Source organism: Sceloporus occidentalis, unplaced genomic scaffold (assembly GCF_023333645.1).
Source record: "Sceloporus occidentalis isolate IW3139 unplaced genomic scaffold, rSceOcc1.0.p SCAF_3, whole genome shotgun sequence".
NCBI lineage: Eukaryota > Metazoa > Chordata > Lepidosauria > Squamata > Phrynosomatidae > Sceloporus > Sceloporus occidentalis.
This window is the reverse complement of record NW_028316983.1, coordinates 58,849,909-58,865,684: the sequence shown is the minus strand read 5'-3', so window position 1 is coordinate 58,865,684 and position 15,776 is coordinate 58,849,909. Positions and strand designations below refer to the sequence as shown.

Here is a 15,776-nt window from a genome sequence, read left to right as displayed (position 1 = left end):
AATTCCTTAAGGTCATGAGAACTGTGGAATGATCACTATTTGAAAAAAAATCTTCTCCTAATTTTCATTATAACTAGACAGAATCAGCATACCTGAGCAGTCTGGTCAGTGGCATTTTCCACTCTAGAAAATAATTTTAAGTTGCAAAATCAAAAGGCTACTATTAACACTCACTATGATAATAATGACAAGCATGAGTAGCTCAGTAAATAATAATACACCATCATCTAGAATCAGACAAAATGCTCTTGGGAATAATGGAATATAAAAAATCTTCAGAACTCAACATATAGTATATGCAAAAGAGAAGAGAAATCATTACCTCTGTTTTCCCTCATGGCCAAAACATTTGGATCCTGTTAAGGAAAGAAAAAACAGAACATAAATATTTTATGACAATCAGACAGAAATGGCAGCAGTGCCCTTAGCCAGCTGAGTTATATAACATTCAACGTGTTTCCACTCCAAGCAGTTCAAGCCAATCCAAGTGAGGCAGAAAAGCAAGCAGTTAGACTTCTTCAGCTATTTAGGAATTGCAATTATAAAATGCTCAGCTGCTGATAAGAGAAAGATGATATGAAATAAAGGCCATACAGGGTTCAAATGTGCTCTTTTGAGAAGCCCTGGCTGAGTTAAATGTCAAATAAACACCACTGTATTTTATTAAAGAACTATAAGATTGTTTAAAGAAAGTATTGGAGAGAGTGGAATATGTTTTGCTCCAGTTTTAATAAAAGCACATTAGGCAGTGAACAAACCACCTCCACAGTAGACGCAGAGGACAGCAATGGCAGGTCCAAAGCTGTTCTCAAGTCCTTTGACTTTTCCTCTCTCGGAGGGCAGAGCTCTGTGTGTGCTACATAGCCTCTCCAACATCTCTGAACCAGAGAAAACATACAAACAGGACAGTCTTATGCATATTTACACAGAAGTAAGTTTCACTTTTTTTCAATGGGCTCACCCCCAGTTTCAGTTACTGATCCTCAATCCAATTCACATCCTTCAGATCAGCAAACCTACTGAAGGTTTACCATGTTTTCCCAATAAGTCCCATAAAATGTGAAGCAGCAACACATATTAGTTCACTGTGTACTTGCTAAATACAAGGTGCTGCTTACTGGAATGTGTGACTGCAGGCAACACACAGTAAATACACAGTGAAAAACACTTCAAAGCAGCTCTCTTATAGTTTGCTCTGAAAACAAGCACAACAGAAGGTTGTTTTGTTATTTTTTTAAGAGGCAGAATGGTCCTGGTTCTGCGATTATTATTGTTTTGTAAATAAGATAATGTTTAAACGTTAAATATCAAATCATGCTTCTTTAACAGGTAGAGTAATCTTTATTCTGAATTTTTAAAATTATCTTTTAATAATGTTTATTCTTATATATGTATCTTTAAAACATTTGTTAGCATATTCTAGAGTGATCTCAAAAGATGGAGCACAGGAAGATTGAATCTATTCTCCTTATGGTTTCGGCTTTGGAGTTCAGATTAGAATTCACAGCTTTCTGCCTTAAATCTCAGCTTCTTACCTTCTGGATTTTGGGCTGCATGCGAGATGGACAGGGTGGTAGTTGGTTCAGGGCTCCTGTGATCTCTTGGGACTCCACAGCAGCCAAAGCATTGCAAATGGCCATGACAGACTGGACCACTCGCTCTGCCTTCAGCTGGAAGTCTCCCTAGGTGAAGAATTCAAGAAGTTTTCATGTCTCATGATACCAACAGATGAGGCCAACAGACATGACTATTAAATACATCTTTGAATTTAACATCCAGTTTTTAACATAATGCAATTTGTGTCAGCTGGATTATTCTTAACCTGATAATTATCCAGATCTCAGCAGGTGTGAAAGGGAATTTAATCCTTACTTCCACTGCTGTGGTTCCTGGTGTTGGGGGAACACTTAATATGAAGCTGGTGTTTGTATTGGAAAGAAATCCCCTAATGAACCAAATTGAGATATTTCTTTTTCACAATGCAAATGTTAGCTTAAAAGAATGCTCCACAACCAGGACTTCACTAGGGAAGAAAATAGTTAAATTATCTACCTCAAGATACAGTATCTAGGTAAACATCTCGGGTGTATGAAATTATCAGTGCCATCACAACCAGTTCATTAACTGCTTCAAACATGTTTAGCCAGTCATAGAATCATAAAGCTGGAAGGGACCACAAGTTCAACCCCCACCATGTTTAAAGTCTCCAAAGTCCACCACCCGCCAAGGCAATCTGTCCCACTGCTGCACAGCTCTTACAGTAAAAAAAGTACAGTAAAAAGTTTAGGTGGAATCTGTCTTGTACTGTACTGTAATTTCAATCTATTCATACATGTTCTACTTTCTGATGCATCTCCACCTTCTACATGACATCCCTTTGGATATTTGAAGATGGTTATTATGTCACTTCTCAGTCTTCTTTTCTCCAAGCTAAACACACCCATGTTCCTAAGTCGTTCCTCATAAGGTTTCCAATAATTGCTGCTAGAATATAGCCAGAGTTTGGGATCCATTTTTCTTAATATGTATCAACACATGTTCTTACTAAACTTAACGACCTGTTGACTACTCAGCAGGCAAGTTCCCTACATCTTTTGTGACCTTGGCCAAAGAACACATCAAGAGGAGTCTACAAACTCCCATCAGTTTAAAGAGCTGTTCAATAATTTATGAAAGAGCTCTCTCACTTTGCTAATTCTCCAAATCTAACCAATGTCAATGACAATGGAAGGCAAATGGTTTAATTCCCTTCCTTCTTAACTTGGCCATCACTTCTGTAGCTAAGAGCAAGACAACAGATTTAAGAAGTCTAAATTCTGCTTCTGCATTGAGTTCAAGCACATTCCAAGACCAAAACCAAGATTCCTGGAATCTAAAAAGCCATTTGATATTGCCAGCTGCTTCTACCAATATAATTTTAGGCTGAGTACACTGCAATATGAGAGCTAGCATGGTGTAGTGGTTTGAGCCTTGGACTATGACTCTGAAAATCAGGGTTCGTTTGCCCCATTCAAGAATAAAAACCCACTGTGTTAACTTGGGCAAGTCACATACTCTGAGCCTCAGAGAAGACAAAGGCAAACCCCCTCTCAACAAATCTTGCCTAGAAAACCCTGTGCAAGGGTCACCATAAGTTGGAAATGACTTGAAGGCAGACAACAACACTGGAATATACAGATGGAATTGCCACTAAGGGGCACTATTGTCCACTATACACAAAATCTAAAAAATACAGGTAGTCCATTGGAAAGAAGTCATAAGAAGGTTCTGCAATACAGTATATGGGTTGCACAGTACTATTCAGAACTACAGAAAAATGAATTTACAGTTCTCCTCCTTTATGCAAACTACTTGGAAGAAACATGATCCCTTTCATTAAATGAGATCAAAACCCTAGAAAGAGGTTGTGGGATACTGTAGCCAGGGGGATGGTGGTAGTAAAAAGCAAGAAGGAATACAACTATGTGGGAATGGGAAAATAGGATGATGGGGAAAGATGCAGAAGTCTTCAGAGTATAGGTTTATAGAACATGAAAAAGAAGTAGTAGCAAAAGAGCTGTTAGCATAATCTCCCTCACTGACAATTTTTGAGATATTATAAAACATAACTCAACTATACATTCTTTTTTGTCTTGCTCAAAAACCACAGGATCTAACACATTTATTATGTTAAAATGGAAAATCTTGAGATTTTCCAGATTCTGCATATGCCTTGAAAACAAGATTCTGTTTTTGCATTTCCTGGATAACCTTTTACAAGTTTCCTCTTGAATGTGTTTTTTTTAAAAGGTGAAAACACCTAAATTTGTTTGCTCTCTGTGTCTCACCCACCTTCCCATTTTCAAAGAAATTAACTGTGGATCATCTTAAGGGCATTTTCACATGCAAGGCAGGCAGCTAAAACTAGCTCTCGTGCCAGTAAGTTTACTAATTATTCCTTCCTCTTCTGCATTATTACATGGACAGATAGATCAGTTCTAACTAATAGATAGGTGTAGAGAGAAGAAAAAAAGAGAATATAAAGTGTCATCTGCCAATCCATCCATGCATTTGCTGAAGTAACCTCAGTCCAGAAAGGCTTACGCCACACTCCCAGGAAATCACATACAAAGTTGCTTCTTTTTATTGTCCATTGTTTAACAAAGGAGATCAAAATAATGTTAGCATACTTTTTTCAAATATGAAAAAATGATGCATGTTTCAAGATATACTATTCCTGCACTACCCAGATGGAATTCAGGAAATTAAATTTGATTGTATCTCTGATGGGAGCTTATTTTATGGAAATATAAAGATCTATCTATCCTTAACTCTGGATAGATAACTCAACTTGAAGAACAGCAGTTTAGTAGGTACAAAGTCTCCTGTTTACGCCTCTTCTCAGCTTCCCCATTCACAAAGTCAGAAACATCCATTATAAACTTTGTCTTAAGGAACAAATAATATTCCAGTTTCTAAACAGGAATATATATGTTTTTCCTTCCTAATTTGGAAACGTTGTATAGGCACTAGAGGCTAACCCTTCTCAAAATTTCATTAAAAGCAGACAAAGAATAAGTATGTTTTTACTGTACAGTATTTATCACATGGGAAGGAAAATTGAAACAAAGAGTAGATGTGCTGCATAGGAACTTGCTATCAAAAGCTGCTGACAAGATAGATAGATAGATAGATAGATAGATAGATAGATAGATAGATAGATAGATAGATAGATAACCTGGGGATCAGTTCACTACGCCCAAACTGTTTTCTGCTCTGGCTGATAGTGCATGTCACTATGTAGACCAGCTTCTTGGCTGCAATCCCAAACATGCTTGTGGCTGGCGGAGGATTCTAGTTTGGAATGAGGAAGGAGATAAGTAAACAAGGAAGCAGTGAATTAACTGTTAGATGAGATGGAGAGGGGAAGCCAGGTTTCAAGACATTTATTTTACAGGTAAGTCTAACCCCAGTGACGGAAAATTCTCAGGGAGCGTTGAAGGGAGTTTTGGTGGGAGCGAAGGTAATTTGTGAGTAATGAGGTGACAATTTGTGAGTAATAAGGGATGTGGTGGCTCAGCGGCAGACTCTGATCGGTGGTCAGCAGTTCGAGGCCCAGGCATCATGTGATGGAGTGAGCTCCCGTCACTAGTCCCAGCTTCTGCCAACCTAGCAATTCGAAAGCATGTCAAAATGCAAGTAGATAAATAGGTACCACTTCAGTGGGAAGGCAACAACGTTCCATGCAATCATGCTGATTACATGGTCATGGAGTTGTCTTTGACAACACAGATTCTTCAGCTTATAATGGAGATGAGCACCACCCCCTACAGTCAGACATGACTTGACAGCCTTGTCAAAGGGGAATAACTTTACCTTTTTAAAGAGGTAACATGAGGAGGACCTTTAGGAAACTGCAGTAGAGAAATATATTTTCAATATATGTCCATCCTAGCCTATATTTTCAATTTAATTTTTTACATGTATATTCAGCAGCATCTGCAAGCCTTGTAAAAGCACACTGGATTGCTGCTGTGTGCTTTCAATTCATTTCTGACTTATGGAAATCCTAAGGCAAATCCATCATGGAGTTTCCTTGGTGAATTTTGTTTGATGGGGGTTGCCTTTGCCTTCTTCTGAGGCTGAGAGAGTGTGATTTGCAACCTGTTTCTTCAGTTCTTAATTTATTCACTTCCATGGGGTTCACAGCATTTCCCCTACTGCTGCCACTGCCTATGCTAGTGTAGTTACATTGACATAGTGCCGTAATAAGACTACTACAGCCTTGAACTACAATACACATCTTCACCATTTACAATGACTTTCATGGTCAAAAAGTACAGTGGATCCTTGTTATACGCTGGGGTTTGGTTCCAAGATCTCCCGTGTATAACAAAATCTGTGTATGCTCAAGTCCCATTAAGTATAATGACGTAGCAAAATGGTGTCCCTAATAAAAAATGGAACATCAAGGTAAATTTATACTTTTTTGGAACATTTTCAAACCGTGTATGCTTAAATCCGTGTATAAAAAATCCGTGTATAAGAAGGGCCGACTGTATAGTTCGTTGTTACTGTGTGCCTCCAAGCCATTTCCAACTCATGGCAACCCTAAAGTGAACCTATCACAGGGCTTTCTGCAGCTGAGAGAGTGTAACTCACCCAAGGTTACCCAGTGGGTTTCCATGGCCAAGTGGGGATTCATACACTTGTCTCCCAGTGTCCTAGTCCAGTGCTCAAACCATTACACCATGCTGGCTCTGTTATTGTTATTATTATTATTATTAACCTTTATTTATAAAGCGCTGTAAATTTACACAACGCTGTACATACAATCTTTTTAATTAGACGGTTCCCTGCCCTCAGGCTTACAATCTAAAAAGACATGACATAAAAGGAGAAGGGAAAGGTGGTGGGGGTAGTAGGCTAATACATATAAAGTACATAGCAATACAGAAAATGGTTCGATAAAACAGGCATCAAAAGAATATCAAATAGCAAGCGACAATTATGCAATGCCTGGGAATGCTTCCCTGAACAGGATGGTCTTCAATTCTGTTTTGAAGCTGGTTAAAGAAGTGATGGCCCTTGCTCGCAGGGGAAGAAGGTTCCAGGAGTGAGGGGCAGCAAGTGAAAAGGGGCGAATCTGAGATGGGGCAGAGGAAATCCTGGGCTGGGACAGCAGACCTTGACTACCAGAATGGAGGGCCCTGGAGGGAAGGTGAGGAGAAAGAAGGTCTGATAAGTAAGGAGGGGCCAGCCCATGAAGGGCTTTAAACGTCGACAGCAGGAGCTTGTACTGAATATGGAAAGGGAGGGGAAGCCAGTGGAGGGATGCCAACACAGGAGAGATGTGGTCAGAGTGGTGGGTGGATGTGATAATGCGTGCAGCTGAATGATGGACAGAGATTAAAGGACGGAGGTGAGAAAGAGGAAGCCCAGCCAGGAGGACGTTACAGTAATCATGTCGTGAGACCATTAGGGCATGGACCAGGATCTTGGCAGTAGAGGCGGAGAGATAACGTCGGATTTTAGCAATATTGTACAAAAAGAATCTACAAGCCTTGGCTGTGGTCTGGATCTGAGGGATACACGACAGAGAAGAATCAAAGATGAAACCAAGACTGCGGGCTTGCTGGACTGGTTGAATAGAAATGTTGTCCACAGAGACAGAAAAGGAGTGCTGAAGGATGGGCTTAGGAGGAAAGACAAGAAGCTCCGTCTTGGACCTGTTGAGCTTCAAACGCCAATGGTGCATCCACTGCGAGACAGCTGTGAGACATGATGAAACTTGCTGTTCAAGCCTTGGAGAAAGGTCAGGGGTGGAAAGATACAACTGGGTGTCATCGGCATACAGATGGTAGGAAAAACCAAAAGAGCTAATGAGTTTACCTAAGGACAGAGTGTAGAGAGAAAACAGAAGGGGACCCAGAACAGAGCCCTGGGGAACTCCAACAGATAAGGGAACAGGAGAAGAAGTCTCACCGCCAGCAACCACTGCAAAAGATCTGCCAGACAAATAAGATCGAAACCAGTCGAGAACAGAGTTTGAGAACCCAAGGTCAGAAAGTATATTAACTAGAAGAGAGTGATCAACAGTGTCAAAGGCTGCAGACAGATCAAGAAGGATGACAACAGAGTAAAGGCCATTTGCCTTGGCCAGTAAAAAATCATTTGAGATCTTGGTGAGGGCTGTCTCTGTAGAATGCTGTGGGCGGAAGCCAGACTGAAAGGGATCGAGAATGGAGTTGGCTTCAAGAAACTCAAGACAGCGAGAATAAACAACCCGTTCCAAAACCTTAAAAAGAAAGGGAAGAAGAGAAATCGGACGATAGCTAGACAAAGAAGAGGGGTCAAGAGAAGTTTTTTTCAGAATAGGGGAAATTAGAGCATATTTGAAGTCCGAAGGGCAGGAGCCTGTAGAGAGAGAGAGATTGAAGATATGGAGAAGCGAGGGCAGAAAAGAAGGAGCTATAGAGATTAGAAGACGAGTAGGAATTGGGTCAAGAGAACAAGTTGCAGGTTTGCAAGAGTTCAGAAGTGAAGAGAGTTCATCCAAAGAGGCAGGAGGAAACACAGAAAATTTGTTAGGTGAGGGCGATAGAAGATTATGAGCAGAAGAAGAATCGGGAGGGACTATCTCAGAGCGAATAGTGGTGATCTTAGAGATGAAATAATTAGCAAAGTCATTAGGAGAGAATGATGAAGAGACAGGAGGAGAGGGAGGTTTAAGCAAAGAGTTGAAGGTGGAGAACAAGCGCTGCGGGCGCCTCTCATTGGCAGAGATCAATGATTTGTAATAATTCTGTTTTGCCATAGAGAGGGCACGTGAGAAGGAAGAAAGAACAAATTTGAAATGCATAAAATCAGGCCGCTGTTTGGACTTTCTCCAAAGACGTTCAGCCGCTCTAGAGCAGGACCGGAGAAACATAACGATGGGAGTAAGCCAGGGCTGAGGCCTAGTCTTAGAGGAAGAAGTGCGAACAGAGACAGGGGCAAAATGGTCAAGAGTCGAGGAAAGAGTGGATATTGTACTGTTATACTAAATCATATGCAGTGTAAATCCATAAAATTCTTTCTTCCCGCTGATAGAGCAGACTGCTATTCAAAGCAAACCATAGCAAGAATTAGAAACTGTAGGTCCAGCAAGTATGAAAAAATGGGACACTTTATGAGGAGAACAGCATGGCTTATGGTGGAGAAACTGGAACTGAGAGTAGGTTAAGAAGGATGCTGCAAAGCTACTGACTTTCCCATCAACAGCATTGTGTGTATACAAGTGTTCTTTATTTTGTATTCTAAAGATGACAAAATTGTAAATTTACATCTAGTAATGTATTTCAATTTAAAAGCATCTCTTTGGGCAGGGCTCTCAGTACACCCTGTCCCTAGGTGGTTTCCCAGATGTGGTGCCAGCAGCAAATTCCCACAAAGCTTAACCTGGCTGCTAGTAGCTCTTTCCTCTTCTACTTTTAGCAGGAAAAAAGACGTTCCAGGAACTACTGCGAGTACTTGGAATGTTAATTTTCTCGTGATGCCTCTGAGGACTCATCACAATGTCCCTTTAAAGGCTTACCTGTTGTGTGGAGGCACCAAAACCCCAACAAACTGGCTGCTGGCCCTACCAAACCCTGATACCAGGATTACCACTCTGTCCCACTCTTTCTCCCCTACTTCCACTACAACATTAAACCTACCTCAGCAGCTAGGAATGTATCAACTTCATTGTGGAAAGTATCAAAGAGAAGACTCAGGGCCTGCCTGTTGGAAGAAACAACAACAAACAGCTCAGCACAAAAAGTGACAACATAAAGCCACTTTTGCCACACATGGGGAAACTGATCTGCTGTTAAGGTTAAGGCCACTATTCCAGTGGTTCTCCAACTTTTTACCCTTCTGACCCCCTTTACATTACGTGCGGACCCCATGTCCCTTGCTTAATGCATTATATGAATAAAAATATTTTGTCTGTTCAGTGTGCATATTTTAATTTTTCAATTCATGCATATTTATATTTAATCATTTGATGAGAAAATAAAATCATTCAAATTAGAACAGTTTTATATGAATAAATTTTACACTCAACATATGTAAATTTTACATATACCCTCCAGAACAGAAAAGGTTTGAGAAGAAAAGGAGGGGGGATCAGGGCCTCCAAGTCTCATGCCTCCTTTGAGCAACTCTCACGCCCCCGCCCCCCCAAGGATTCCATCTCCCACCTCCATTTGAGAACCACTGATCTATTCCGTTTCTTATCAATATGGGGCCATTGGTCTACCCAGTTCAGAACTGGCAGCTGAACCCCAGGCTACTAGACAGGTACACCTCCCAGATCCATCTGGAGATGCCATAGGTTGAAGCTGGTGCCATCTGCATGCAAAGCATGGACTCTTATCATTGAGCTACAGCTTCTACCCAAGAGACCTAAGTGGTACTAACACTATTAGTCTCAGCCAAGAGTTCCAGTATGGAACCTATCATAGAATCATAGAGTTGGAAAAGACTTCAAAGGGCAACCAGTCCAACCCCCCGCCATGCAGCAATACACCATCAAAGCACTCCCAACATCCATTTAAAACCCCCCAAAGAAAGAGAATCCACCACACTTCAAGGGAGTGTGTTCCACTGTCAAACTACGGTCTTCCTAATATTTAGACTTCTTGTGTATGCTTCTGCTTGTTATTTAGCACTAGGTTGCCTATTCCACAGAAAGTATACACATGCTTTCTTCTTCCTGATTAAGCTCCTGGTTCAGTCCTCTTTACCTGGTGATGGTCTGCTTGATTGGCCTCTCCTGGAGGTGAACATAGTGGTTGAGGGTGGAAGGACTCTGGTCATCATTCATCTGTACAAAGGGAGACAGTTATTCATATGAGCCCAGTATGTCTGTTCCTGAGATATGGTGGGTGCCAAGCTGACTGTACTCACTAGTGCTGCTCTTTACGTATGCACTCCACCAAAAAGTGACTTCTGAAACAATTTAAGAGGAGGTGGGGACCAAATACCACCCTGGCACATGGATTATTTACAGAAATAATTTCTAGAAAATGTATTTTCTGAATCATGTTTTGCCTTGCAGATCACTATTGCACTATGGAAACAGTAATGCACAGGATCATATCCTGCTATGATGACAATGACAACAATATTTCCATCATCGTCACAATAGAGATTCACCCAAAGAAAAGGCAACAAATCTTGTTTACTCTCTACCTCACCATCAACCCACACATGTAGATGTTCTTCTTGTTCTTTTCCATGTCTCATTATGCCTAACAGAAATCATTTAGACTCTGGACTAGGAGGTCTTGTGAGATACATGCTACCCTTTTGCAATTTTTGTCATTGCCCAAGAAAAGTGAATGAGGGAAGGCTATGGTTGGGGCAGTGAAACAGAGCAGGGCAAGCAAATATTGTGAGTGCTGTTATATTGCCAATACCATATTGCCAAAAGCAAATACACATAACAGATGAAATAGTCACACTATCAGGCTGAAAACAGCTCTCCTTCAAAAGACAGGCATTACACAAATAGTTTTTGCCCACTCCAATATATTAGAAATTTTTCTCCCCATCATACATGCCACCAAATGAGCAGCGTTAGATGAGACAGAGAATGTATTCCATCTGAATTTTCAAGAACAACGAAAACACCCATCTTTCAGATAATATCTTTGTCCTCTGATGCTCAGTGCCAAGTGGGTACTTACCGTCCTTGCCAAGTCACTGCGCACAGCCTTCCTCTTCATCAGTTGCAGCCGAATGTCAATGTCAAATTTCCTACAATGCTGAATATATTCGTGACTTCCCAGTGGGTGCTTGCTGTAAAAATGGAAATAAATATATTTTAAATAAAGGGCTTCCCTTCTTGTTTTATATAGAGACTACTTCAGATAGGAAAGATCTGTCAAATTCACTGTTTAAGCAGGAGATTCTACCAGCCTGTACATAACATAGAGCAAGCATATTCCACCTCTACAACTGTTTTGACTCAAACCAATTAGATAGCTCATGTAATGCCCCAGAATAATGCCCCAAGGAAACAACTATCTGCAAATTCATTAGTTAGGCTTGTATACACACTTCCTATCATCCAATGTTTTTATATAGGCTTTCCCATAATCTTGAAAACAACTACAGCTGGCCCTCCATCTTAATGGATTCTTTAACCACGGATTCAACCTTACATGGCTTGAAAATGTTTTAAATATATATAAATTCAAAAAGCAAACCTTGATCTTGCCATTTTATATGAGGGACACAATTTAACTGCACCATTGTATTCAGTGGGAATTGAGCATCCATGGATTTTGGTATCCACGGAGTGGGTGGGTACTGGAACCAAACCCCAGTGGATACCAAGGGCCTACTCTACTGAACATAACAGTGACAGTTCTAAGCTTCAGCAATGACAAAGGATCAAAGAATGGAGAGTCACTGTGGTGTAGTGGTTGAAGTGATGGACTGGGACTTGGGAAAACTAGTTTCTTGTGCCTCTTGAGCCATGTTCACTGGGTGATTTTGAACCAAACACTCTCTCTCAGCCTGGCTTACCCCACAGGGTTACTGTAAAAAGATGAAGAGGAGGAGGACACCTGGGTATGTTGTCTTGAGCTCACTGGACAAAAGAATATACAGTGGGTCCTTGATATCCGCTGGGGTTTGGTTCCAGGACCTGCCATGGATATCAAAGTCCATAGATACTAATGTTCCATTAAATACAGTGGAATAATTAACTGCTGTCCCTTACATAAAATGGCAAAATCAAGGTTTGCTTATTGGAATTTATATATAGTTTTTAATATTTTCAAGCTGTGGATGCTTGGATCTGTGAATAAAAAATCCATGGATATGGAGGGCCAACTGTAATTGCTACTGATAAATACTAAATAAATGCACACTAGTTGGATGAAAACATGTAAGGAAAGGGTTTTAAACTTCATTTTGTACTTAATGATCTAAAATAAAGAAACGTTAAATCTCAACAATTAAAAACAAAAGAACCATATAATAAACTGAAGACTATTTGGGAGTTCAGTTAGCCAATTCACAATTTGGATTGTTTACTGTTAATTGCATTGCAGTCTCCTTATAAATCTTGATCTCCCAGCATAGCCTGTATGAAAGGGATATTTATCTACTGTACACTGAAATCTATATCTTGGGGAAGTTACACTTTGGGGTTACAGTACTCTGATTCCCCAAGCAAGCATGGTCAATGGCTGGCAGAGTCTGGGAATTGTAGCCCCATAATAATTTCTCCAAGTTCTGCTTTTGATTAACTCTGTTTAAGAAAATACATGATCTTATGCACACGTTCTTGTGAGTATAAAAGTTGTGAGTATAACTTTTACAGTTCTAATTGTACTAATCTGTACTGTAAAGCCCTGGAGCCCAAAACCTGGGCCACTGCCCATGATCAAGATAGAACATGTCAAAAGAAGGAGCACGACTATGGCATAGGGCAGTCGCAAAGGAAGTCTGGCCCTTTCACCTCCCAGTCTAAGAGGAAAGGTCAATTCTTATCTCCAATGAGCCTACATCCTGGCCTGAACTACTACAGTTGCCATCATACAACAGAGTGACTTTCAGAGGCAGGAGAGACAAAAGCTGGTGTGCAGGAGACGGAGGGGGCTCTGTTTTCAAAAGGAAGAAAGGAAAGTGGAATAAAAATCCACAAAGACTGGAAAAAGAAGATAAGGAAAAACACACTGCAAAGTGCCAACAATATAATCTCAACAAGGAAGGTTTTGCATTCATTTTCTTATGCAAGTTAGTTTAGAATGGTTATGATCTAGCAGATATGGGCAGTAATTTTTATACAACATCCTTGTTTTAAAACAAGGTTCTACCAATTGATTGATTTTTGTAATGCTAAAAAACACAACCAAATAAGTGTAACATTCAATTGGCAAACTTATTAGTTACTATTATTGTATTTTTACTGCTTTTCACCTCTTGACTTTGAATTCCAATTCTAGTATTTGTTAAATATTTGGTGTGTGCCAGGAATCAGGAATAGATAGTTTTAAAAAATCAGTATCTAAGTCTGAATGTTGGTATGTAAAAAATAAGGCTGTTAGTTTTCCTCTACTGGAGTGAACTTGTGTTATCAGAGAAAGGAACTGATAAGGCAGGAGGATGAAAGGGAAAGGTCACCTTCAGATAAGGAACTTAGTTAAAGGCACAGCAGATTGACATTTTGGATCAGATGGACAAACTTCCAAACTGAATCAAGATCAAGAGCAGTATTTTAAAGTTAAAATCTGTTTTTTAATGCTGGTTGAAGGTTGGAAGCTTATCAGTATTACCATTTAGCTTTGCTGCATTTAATTTTTATATACACTATTCTGTAACCCTCTCTGGAATCAAAGCATGGTGTATATTTTTAAAATCAATATTGCCAATAACAATCTTATTGCCTGCCCATCCTCCAGCACCTTCTAATAATATCATTATTTTTGACTTAATAAAATGTTAAATTTTCCAACTGGCAGCCACAAGAGTCTCTCTTTTAATTTTTGACAGCCATTTGCTCACTAAAAAGGAAAAAAGACATATGCAGTGAAGCACTTGTGATTTGAGAATAAAAGTGATTTGCTAGCTAACCGCCGAGTCAGCAAGAGAAGCGACAAAATTGTTGCAATGCATCAAGCCAACACTGCAGCCAAGTTATCCTGGGGGAAGATGTTTGGAAGGCGTGATCAGCAGCAGCTCAGAGCATTATAGTAGGGAACAAAGCCTTGCTTTTCTGCCATGGACTCCCTATGCAAAAACTGAACAGATTACAGATTCTCTCTAAATCAAGAGATCTCACTTTGAGTTAACAAAGGCAATATTCTGTCTGTTCGAAGGACAGTCAGGTGCTAGACGAATAAAAATAATTTAGTCACTGAGATTAAGACTTATAGAATGTGTGGAAAGCACGTGCTGATTTTCTGTGTACTATAGTTCATCTCTTTTGGACTCAATGTGGGTCAGGGGGACATACTGCATGAAGGCATCTCACATTTTGGGTGCGAGTGAACCCATCACATAGGATGCTTTGTGTTTCCCTGTGCTGCAGGGAATCTCCCTTATCCATCCCTTCATTCATACCCCACCTTTTCCCAAAACAGCGGCTCTAGGAAGTTTATAAAACACAGAAAATTACAACTAAAATGCATGTGCTTAAAAAGTTGTGCTTAAAACTGTCAACAAAATTAGAACCATTTCAACCATTGATTTGCTTCAAATTAATGCTAATGGAAGGATAGCAAACAGGGAACCAGCCTAGCTTCCCTGGGAAGGGAGTTCCAGTGTCTGGAAGCCACCAAAGAGGAGGCCCTTTCAAGATTCCCACCAAACATGCCTGTGAAGGTGGTGGGATAGAGAGAAGTGCCTCCCCGAAAGACCATAGCTCTCAGGTAGAGAATCTACCTAAATATTAAGAGTGGTTCAACAGTGAAACAAATTGCCTCAGAGGTGATGGACTCTCCATCTTTGGAGGTCTTTAAACAGAGGTTGAATGGGGATCTTTCACGAGCGTATTAGGCCCCATTCCCAATGGGCATATAAAGTGACGTATTTCGCTGCGATTCTGATTCAGATCTTTTCTTCAAGTTGTATTCGAATCTGGTCCCTCGTTCCCTTACGAAAGGGTGCAAACAGACTCGGGGTTTTTTGACCCATGTTCTCGTTCCCACTGAAATTTTCTCCATTGTAATTTGAAGCGGACTTTTTTGCTCTCATTGCCCTTCCGGAACCTTTTTTTTTTAAAGCAGATGTCAATCAAGTGGCTAGGCGCTTGACATCACAGTAACGTTAGTTTCTTCGATGCATTGGGGGCGGGCTATTTTTGTTCCCCGTTTCCCTTTGCGTCTTTCAAACCTGTTTTTCTGTTGTTGTTTTTTAAAGCAGTCAATCAATCGTTTAGGCGCTTTTCCTCTCTGGGAAAAGGAGAAGGAGCCTCCATCCCCCCAAGTCCCTTTGCCTCCCAAGTTGTCCTGTGTCTTCCCAGAGCCCCTTTGGGAAAAGAAGAAGGAGCCTCCATCCCTCCTCCAAGTTCCTTTGCCTCCCGGGCTCTCCTGTGTCTTCCCAGAGTGCCTCTGGGAAAGGGAGCCTTCATTCCCCCCAGTCCCTTTGCCTCCCCCATTGCTCCCTGGGCTGTCTGGGGGGCGATCGAGCAGGCATGTAAAAAAAGAAATAATAATAGTTTAAAAATGGTGTTCAATGGCTCTCCTCACACATCAGTCTATGAATGTGGAGCAGGGGGGAGGTGCAGGGGGGGCATAATGTGTTTACTGCGTTTGGAG

At 40.6% G+C, this 15,776-nt stretch overlaps 1 protein-coding gene across 1 annotated transcript in view; it reads right to left on the bottom strand.

The window, feature by feature from the left end:
* PIK3C2B (phosphatidylinositol-4-phosphate 3-kinase catalytic subunit type 2 beta) overlaps nt 1-15,776 on the bottom strand; it is a 134,221-nt gene that overhangs the window by 59,762 nt on the left and 58,683 nt on the right. The window contains exons 6-10 of the mRNA XM_089514574.1: nt 11,193-11,304; nt 10,248-10,327; nt 9,177-9,240; nt 1,536-1,682; nt 323-356 (exon numbers count right to left, since the gene is read on the bottom strand). Of these exons, the coding sequence (XP_089370700.1) occupies nt 323-356; nt 1,536-1,682; nt 9,177-9,240; nt 10,248-10,327; nt 11,193-11,304 (437 nt within the window). The remainder of the gene's footprint in view (nt 1-322; nt 357-1,535; nt 1,683-9,176; nt 9,241-10,247; nt 10,328-11,192; nt 11,305-15,776) is intronic.